At 32.3% G+C, this 10,216-nt stretch overlaps 1 protein-coding gene across 1 annotated transcript; it reads left to right on the top strand.

Annotated features, from left to right (window-relative positions):
* Positions 1-1,707: 1,707 nt before the first annotated feature.
* Positions 1,708-3,053, top strand: LOC108459281 (wall-associated receptor kinase-like 1). The gene has a single exon (XM_017758625.2). It carries the CDS (start codon positions 1,723-1,725, stop codon positions 2,872-2,874), a length of 1,152 nt encoding a protein of 383 aa, XP_017614114.2. The 5' UTR covers positions 1,708-1,722; the 3' UTR covers positions 2,875-3,053.
* The last annotated feature ends 7,163 nt before the right edge of the window (positions 3,054-10,216 follow it).

The following is a 10,216-nucleotide window of genomic DNA, read 5'->3' as shown; positions in this document are numbered from 1 at the left end:
ACAATGAGATGAGTCTCAACCTAACAGGCACCCGCTTTTACTACTCAGATTCTAGAAACAGCTTATGGTGTTCAGGTTGTGGTAATTTGGTGACTATTTTCGGCAACGAAACAAATAATCTTATAGGCGGATTTTTGCAACCAAGTTGTAGGATTAATAAGAAGACTATTTTTTGTCCTCTTATTATTCCTACGGGTCTCAGTTCATTCTTTGCAAACATGAGTAATATGGTTGATTCTAGTGATTATAGGAGGAAAAGATCATGCGAATTTGTTTCCTTGATTTCTTATGACTATGGTTATATCGATGATTTTGATATAAGGAAAAGGACGCATGTCCCAATGCAACTGCAATGGAGCACACCAATATCTGGAGAGTGCTATTTAAACTATAGTTCGGAGACTTCTTGTACATCCGATGGTGAACATTGTTGGTCGATGTTGAGTTCTATTCATCTATGTGCGTGCTACAAGGATACTGGTGATATCAGTTATTCGAGGTCATGCAAAGGTATGAGTTAACGTTTTTTTAGGGAACTTTTTTCCTTATATCTATATTATCTTTACTTAATACCTCAACAGAGAATTTATTAAAATATCTTTGTATGTACAAATTAATAAGTTATATTATTTTAAGGGTATTCTCATCTTTTTACATTTTATATAAAATCCATAATAAACCTAACTTGGTGAGATTTGAACCTTTCATACATTAAATTTTAAAATTTAACTTTATCATTTCAATCAAGAATTCATTTTATTCTTATATAAGCTTTTAATAAATATGTTTATTACATAATTTTTTCACTCACATCATGGATGTGCCTTAAATTTGTATTCTTTTTAAATGGCTAATTGAATTGGTGTTACCCATCAATTGAGCCTCGACTCGATTGAGAAATTATGAAAATCTATTACTTTTATAAAAATAAATAAATATTATTATGAGAGTATTTTTTATTTTATATTTTGTAAAATCTAAAAAATGAGTAAGTATAATGAAATTTTAACAAATTCATCATGATAGCTAATATCTCAACTCAATGAACTTTTTTTTTCATGTTTTAAATATTTGTTTTTTCAAATAATGGTTTTGAATACATATTGCTAGAATACTTCTACGCATAATTTTAAGGAACAAAGAGAAAAGGAATATTTTTATTGATTATAGCCTCTCTTTTTTTCAATTCATAAATGACAGATGGGAAATGTGATAATTATAAGTATTGCACCATACTTTGCTTGAATACCCCTAACAACTATTGTTCGCCAAAGTCTTGTCCTCCTCATTATGAATACAATAGTACGGGATTTCGTTGCGAGCGCAAAATACAAACTCAAAATAATCGTATTTTGAAAAGCATTATTGTAGGTACGTGATGAATTTACATTTCTTGTTTTTTAAAGTGGAATCATTATGATTATTTAATTATGTCAATTCAAATAGTAGTTTATTTACTTTTGAATGCGTGGTGTATTAACAGTTATTTATCATTAAATTTGTAAAAGTTTAATATCAAAACAATGGATGATGTAATAAGGTTGTCTCATCGTTCATTTAAAATGAATGGCTATCAAATATGAATGAAACTTATTGAAACATTTTCATGGTTTTTTAGCATGTATTTTAATTTTCAAATTCACCTTTAACTATGTTTATTATATCTATATAGGTTGCAGCACTAGTGTTGGGACACTATTTTTACTACTCGCAACATGGAGTATGTACAAAGCCCTCAAAAGAAAACAGAAAATCTTGCTGAAGCAGAAATACTTCAAAAGGAATGGAGGTTTGTTACTGCAACAACATTTATCTAGCAATGAAGGTAATGTTGAAAAAATTAAGTTGTTTACTTCAAAAGAGATGAAAAAGGCGACTGATTCTTATAATGAAAACCGAATCCTTGGTCAAGGAGGTCAAGGGACTGTTTATAAAGGAATGCTAATAGATGGAAGCATTGTGGCTATTAAGAAATCCAAAATGGTGGAAGGAAAGAAATTTGATGAAAGGAAGGTTGAACAGTTCATTAACGAGGTGATAATTTTATCTCAAATTAACCACAGGAACGTGATTAAGCTTTTAGGGTGTTGCTTAGAGGCTGAAGTTCCTCTATTGGTGTATGAGTTCATCCCAAATGGTACATTATACGATCTCATTCATAATCAAAATGAAGAATTACCATTGACATGGGAGATGCGTTTACGAATTGCGATTGAAATTGCTAACGCCTTGTTCTATTTGCATTCAGCTGCTTCTGCTCCTATTTATCATCGAGACATCAAATCTAGTAACATACTTTTGGATGATAAATATAGGGCAAAAGTATCAGATTTTGGAACTTCAAGATCAGTTGCACTTGAACAAACACATCTAACCACTCGGGTGCAAGGAACTTTCGGATACATGGATCCCGAATATTTTCGATCAAGCCAATTTACAGAGAAGAGTGATGTTTATAGCTTTGGAGTTGTTCTTATTGAGCTTTTAACAGGGCAGAAACCCATCTCCGCAGAACAATCAGAGCCAGTGAGAAGCTTGGTATCTTATTTTTTGCATTCAATGCAGGAGAATTCCTTATTTAACATTCTCGATCCAATGTTAGAAAAGGATGGTCCAGAACAGGAGATTATAGTTGTGGCTCTACTAGCAAAAAGATGCTTGAATCTTAATGGAAAGAAAAGACCCACCATGAAACAAGTAGCAATGGAGCTGGAGTCGATTAACGCTTCAGGTGGAAATGTTATTGAAGACCATGGTGATGAAGAATCTGAAATAGATGACATGATCCATTCATGGGAGACCAATCCAAGTTGTTCAATGTCTAGGACAATTACAACCAACAGTGTAACTTTTCCATTAAATTCATCTTTCTAGTTTCCAACACTCCTTAAACAATTTCTCTTGATTGATAGCCTTTAACTTCTCTATTTGTCACACTGGTGGAGTCTTGTGGTTGCCCAAGAATTCATACTTGTTTCATTCAATGTTATTTATGTAATTATTTTTAATTTTAAGGGTACTTTTATTTTAATTTGTGAGTATTAAGTATGGTGGCAAAATATATATTGTATTTTTAGAGGAAAAATTCAAATCTAAACCCTAAGAATAATATTATAAAAAACAATTACGTACTCAAAAATTTTAATTTAAACCGTTAAATTCAAAATTTACTGTATTTAATTTATATATGAGTTTGTTTTAAATTTATTTTAATTAGTCGTAAGTAAAAAAAATACAATAATCAATAAGTATTTGGTGTAATGGTATATTGTAATTTTTAAAAGATGTAGATTTGAATTTTAGAGACGATATTGTGGGATAGATATAAACTTTAAATATGAACGGTAAAATAAAGATAAATTTATGAATAATTGGTTAAAGTGAAGATGTAAAAAGGAAGGGAATATTTAGGGGGAAAAAAGCTTTTTACCAAAAAGGATAATTCAATACAATATCATTTGTCGCGTTGCTTTAATGCAAGGCAAATTAAAACGCATGATTGTGGTTAGGCTGTAAGATCAGGCTTTTCACATTGTAATAGAAAGGAAATGTTAGGCAAAAGGTAATTAGACAGCTCGAAATCGTTAATAAAAAAGGACCAGCTCATTTTGCTCTTCTTCATCCTTGACCTTCTTTTTCTTCCTCTTCTTCAGACATAAATAAGAAGAGGTGAGTAACTCATCATAGTAATATTAAGCCTTTATTGAGCGAGAACAACTAAAGAAAGCAAGGGATATTAACAGAATCCAACATATCCTTTATCGCCATTTTCCTCGACGCCATTACTGCTCTGTCAACAATTCTCGAACCAATCAAATCAAATTGGAGCAAATTAAGTTTGAATATCTTAATACATAATTTCAAAAAGCTTCCAATTCAAGTTGAATATGATATAATGTTTTTGGAATGGATAAGTGATAGAATCAATTACATCGTCCATTTTAGTATGTTAAGTGCAAATCAAGTAAATTATTAAAATTTATAAAACAAAATATTAATAATTATAAAATACGATTCAAACAATTAAATTTTTTTAACTCAGTTCATTGGTCAACTAATTTTTTACCTTCTTCTGAATCGAAATTTCAACCGATTTTTAGTTCAACCAAATAATTCAATTTAAATAACATTGCATTTTATTTTATTTTTACTACTGATTTTAAAAAGAAAAGCAAAACCCACTATCTTTTTTGAAGAATTTTTTAAAGTCTTATTTTATGGGATTGATTGGGATTTTATGGGATATTTTAAATTAAAACTTTATTTTAAACTCTTTTATAAGAAATCTTGGAAGGTATTTAAAGAGACTTTGGGGCATGAAAAATAATGAAGAAGACTTTCACATTTTCTTCTGCTATTATTTTTCTATTTATGGATTGTTGAATTCTTTGTTCTAGTCAAGGGTTTTGTTAAAATTTTTGATTCATTGAATTATAATCAATTTAATCAAGAAGTTTAGAAAACTATTTGCAAAATCATATATAATACAAGAGCTAATTTAGAAACAAATCATGAAAGCATGATAAATAATACCTAACAAGCGCATGGACTTTGAACATCACAAATTTCTGTTTTGCCTCCAATATGGATTTCATGGTTCACAAGTTGTAACAAAGAGATTATCCGAATGGGAATTGCCAAGGATTATTGCCCACAAAGAAACTCTTCACACACTTCTTTCATTGTTGGTCAAGACTTTGGTCGCAGATTTAAGCAAGCGAATGTCGGTGTAGCAATGTGAACAAGATTTTGTGCAACTAGTTAGCTTGTTGGAAGTGGTAAATGAATATCTAACACATCAATCAACTTCATATTTACCAAATAAGTTGGTGATGACAACCATGGTAACACTTCTTTAGGATATTTTTCCCATTAATTTTTCCAATGCCACCATTTAAAAACTAGAGACACCACATTTTTCGATAACAACCATCGTATAATCAAATTCTGCATATGAAAAATTAGATAAAAAGAAAACTAATTATACATTCAATTAATTTTATAAATTCAAAAGAAAATATCAGAAAATGAAACAAAGAAAATCGCCTGGAGCTAAATATCCACATGTGCCCACAATCATAGTGTGATTGGATGAGTCAAGATAAGCATTGTGGGAGTCCCCAAAAAGAAGACCTAGAAATCATCCTACTTTGAGTTGTTCTAACTCCACCTACTGCTTTAACCTTATTCCTAAGTCTTTAATTTATCAAAATCTTTCATTAGATTCAAGTTTGTTACTCTTAGCACCAAACATTTTACTATTTTTAAGTTAACATTGTAGCTTTTGTTTAATGCTAATCACCTCAATCATATTTTAAAGCTTTTTAATTAATGTCTTTCAATTATACCTTAATTTTTAGATTAATTTGTAAAGTTTTTTAATTAGAAATGATACTGAAACTATAAATTTTATCATAGTTTACTAAGAAACAATGTAATAACCAATAAAAACATGTCACATGACAAATTTTTATGTTACATATTTTATAGAGTAAATTTCTTAGTCTTAACTTTTAAGACATTTTATTTTGGTCACCTAAAATAAAATCCTTACAATACTATTTATTAAGAGTCCATTTGTTTACATGTAAAAAGTTTTACGGAAAATATTTTCTAGATTTTCCTGTGATTGTTTTACAGAAAATAGTTTAGTCAACGAAAAATGACTTACAGGTCAAAGTAAAATAAGTCATTTTTCCTGTAAATTGACTTACCCTTTTGAAAAGCATAAGTCATTTTTCGGAAAAGGGCTATCTATAGATAATTTTATTTTTATATAAAAATTAACTTAAAATATTTTATACAGATTCATCCAAACACCAGAAAATATTAGCTTTTCTAGAAAAGTAAATCATTTTCCAAAAATCATTTTCTGGAAGTCATTTTCAGTGAAACAAATGGAGCCTAAGTCTTTTTACTAAGTTGGTGTTAATCATCAACTAGGTCCCAACTAGGGAATTATTAAAAAAAAACATTTTTAATAGATTAAAAAAAGACTGTTGGCACTCAAGTTTAAACTGACAAGGTTCACTAGATTTCCTAGTTGTGGAGGGATGGAACCGTTAATATTATCGTTATAGGGAATGTCAAGGTACTCTAGTTGGGTTAGGTTTCCTAGAGGAGGAGGTAACTCACCGGATAAACCACAATAGGACTCAAGGTACTTCAATGCGGATAGATCACCTATCTGATGTGGGATTTTTCCACCAAGTTGATGATCACTGAGATCAAGAAGGACAAGATTTGGAAATGAAGTGAAATTGAATTTCCCAAATCTATTTCCAACCTCAATATTGGGCACATCAGAAATGTTAATTTTGGTGATGCTTCCAGCAGTATTGCATCATATACCTGGCCACTGGCAACGTTCTGAAGCATTGTTGCTATAGTTACTCCACCACCCACTTTCTACCATAGCTATGGCTTCAGACGCCAAAGGCTATGGATCTGCTTTTGTCACAATTCTAGCAATGGAAATTAGAAAGATGGTAGCCTGCAGTATCCCTAAAATAATTGAAAAGGTTAAGGATGAGGCCATGTTTAATTAGCTGAGCTTAATTATCTGCTAAGGGTTCAGTTGTATCTTGTCATAGTTTCTGGTCATGAATTTATACAAGTTCATTTCATTTCTTTTTCTAAGCTGAAAGTTGATGGAAAACACCAGGGCACGTTGACTAATGTTCTTCGCATAGAAAGAAAACACAATAGGATCAAAGTAGAAAATTTGTTTGTTATAACATATATAGTATGGGAACCCAGTAACGTAGGTTCAAAAAAGAGTGGAAAAGCATTGAACATTGATCACGTTTTGCTTTCTATATATAGAGTATGTTGCAACAAATGGGAAAGTATTCAATACGCGGAAACTTTAATTAAAGGTGTATGTAAACATAGAACAGCATATACATAAAGATTGAATGTAATCAACTACTCATCACCATTGAAGTGTGGATTTTTCCACAAAAGATTTTGAAACCAAAAACTTTGGCTCAATTGTTTATAATATTGTCTTCTTTCACATGCGACATTTAATTTATTGAGGATATATATTAGTTCTAGTCATACGTGGACCTCATATTATAAAATTATAATATTTTTAAATAAATTTAATAAAAATCTTTTTCATTATGTTATTTTAATATAAAATCTTAAATTTAAATTCAAAGTATAAATAAATACAACAATAATATGTATTTTCAATTAGTTTTCATCATACAACTATATAAATTTTTTGACAAGCTATTAATAAGTGTTGAGCGTAGTGATAAAAACATATTGCAATTAGAAAGAGAGAGCACACGTTCAATCTTTGGAGACGATACTGTTAGAAGAGGTTAGTCATATACTCCAAACATGGATCGTAATTGTAACACCCCAAACCTGACCTGGACGTTATGGCCGAATCTGGTGATGTCACATGAGAGTGTTTTTGAAAGTGCATTGACCTTAAAACCGTTCCAGTTATTATCTTTTACTTAGTTCGAGAAAACGTGGACTAATTGATTTGTCTTAAAAAATTTCTTTTATGCGGAAGCTTTTGAAACCCAATAATTTTCAAAAATCGTTTTTTTTTACGAAAAACCTTAGTTTATGGAAAATTGCACTCTGTTGCATTGCAGTGTATAAATCCATAATCAACAGTTCAAAATCCCAAATTAAAACCAAATAGTCCCAAAGTCCATCATACATAAAATACCAACAAGAATAAGCAATGTAACCGCAAAAAAAAAACCCGTAAATAAGCAGTTCAGTAGTGATGGTCACCGTTGAGCTCTCTGCTGCACCGATCCATCAAGTCTGGGGATTACCTACACAAATTAAACAGAAAAGAGTGGTTTTTGCAAACTCAGTGTGTAATCCCCATAGAAAATATACACAGTAGCAGAAGTCAGTTATATATCCAAATAATAAATAATTCGGGCCTGAGCCCTTTACAGAATCAGTGTGGCCCTTAATCCACTCAGATACAGAATCAAATATGAACTGGACCTTAGCCCATCTCAGATATAACATGCATAACAGAGCAGAATAACATAATCATGCCCACCAGCCCTGCACACCAACTCCGTCCAACCCAACACACCATGTGGGGATAAAATCGACCCACCCATCCCAACACACTGTGTTGTACCGAAATGCGGCACATAATCAGATAATTACAGTTGAGCTACCAGATAACAGGCTTAAAAGCCTTTCAAAATACGTCCTGCATCATAACACCAACCCCACCCCGATGCAATGCATCATAACACCAACCCCACTCCGATGCAATGTATCATACAAATATGGCATGCTATAACGCAATTTAACAGATCATATAATCGGTCAAATACACATGCTAAGAGTAACGTGCTTAATACATACATCACATAATCAGATCACAGAATCAGGGGTTAAGTAATGCTTACCAACATACGGTAGGTCACAGTCGACTTGGGCGACCCGTGCAACTTTACAAATTATTTTAGAAAAATGGGCTCACACACCCATGTGGCCTACCCATGTGGGCCTACATGCCCATGTGGCCCACACGGCCCAAATTTGCCTTGGCCATGTGGATCACACGACCTGGCCCAGAATTCCATACGCTCGTGTGGCCCATGTGGCCCAAAACAGTCAAGCCTATGTCTTGCACACGGCTAGCCTAACCATCACACAACCATGTCTAGTGCGCACGAATTGGCCTCATCGATAACACGCCCGTGTAAGGGCACAGTCCTACTACACAGCCATGTGGCGTCAACAAAATGGTTTTCAGCTTTTGTCAAAACCTCGTTTTCTACATTTTCGGGTACACACATGTATCGTTTTTGGTACCTAATCACTCTCGAGCCCTCCAATACCTAAAAACCAACATCTCAGAGCCTAGATTAACAACATTCATAAAAAATCCAACTGAACTAAATTCACCATTGAAACCCTAAAAAACTAAACACCACGCGTGAGAACTTACCACTACCAAAAAGGACTCTGAACCCTCAAACCATCGCAAGAACCCCCAGCCAAAACTCACTCTTCGCCTAAAACGAAATTAACAACCCAACCCTCCATAAATCATAAAGTTGTAAGACATTAAAACTTAACAAAAACGTGACTTACCAAACGACGCAACCCAACGTAACACAAGAGGAACGATACGAATTCAGAAAAGAGATGCAAAAAGAAAGAAAACTATGGAGAAGGGAGGCAGAATTTTGGTAGGAGAAGGGGAACAAAACGTCAGAAAGGTTTTTAGGAAAAAAACAAAAGAGAAAATTTTGCAAAAAAAAAAGATATCAGAAATCTAATAACCCCCAAATCCCTTAATTTACTTATCCACTAACCCACTTCTCAGAGTTATAGTTCAACCGAAATTCTGCCTGATAACCGAGCAAAAGTATAAACTCCCTTACTCGCACAGGGATCCGAACATAGGACCTCCAACACACCAACACTCCACCTAACCACCAGATCAGCAGGCTCATTCTGATATGGACTTACCCACAATTAAACATAAGCCTAATGAGCAAGGGTAAGGCTTAGTTCAGAAAAATACCAAAATTTGCCTAAGTAAGGCTTGAACTTGGGACCTTTCACACACACCGATAACACTTAACCACTAAAGCAGATACACACTTGTGTCACAGTTTAGGAGAAACAGAAATAAAAAATTTGGGGCGTTACAGTAATATAGACATGAAACATGCCAATAATACATATTTTCAATAAGTTAATATAAAATTTACTACATATATAAAAAATATATAACTTTTTATTTTATTAATAAGTGTTAATTATGACTCCTATTTTAGGCAAATTTGAGAAATAATCTTCTAGTTAAACTCTGTTTATTTGTTTCAATCAAACACTGATTAGTTTACATTATTTTATTATTATTTGACCTATGAATTTAGCCTATAAATAGGCTATTTTACAACCTTAGAAAAGACACTCATTAGATATTAGAACTCATAACACATTTAGAGAATTTTGTGTTTACATTTTAAGGGTTCTTTGTTTTTGGGTTTTCGGGGTTTAGTTTTTATCTCCATCTTTTGTACTCTTCATTTTTTTACCATTATAGTAAAATTATATTTGCCCGTGGTTTTTATCCTTTTTGGAGAGGTTTTTCCACGTTAAATTTGTGTGTTCAAATTCTCAATTTATTCCACTATTTTTTCTTGTTGCTTAATTGGGTTGATCCTAACAGCTGATATCAGAGCTAGTTCAATTTTCA

Source organism: Gossypium arboreum, chromosome 9 (assembly GCF_025698485.1).
Source record: "Gossypium arboreum isolate Shixiya-1 chromosome 9, ASM2569848v2, whole genome shotgun sequence".
In the NCBI taxonomy this organism is placed as follows: domain Eukaryota; kingdom Viridiplantae; phylum Streptophyta; class Magnoliopsida; order Malvales; family Malvaceae; genus Gossypium; species Gossypium arboreum.
This window is presented reverse-complemented; position numbering and strand designations above follow the sequence as displayed.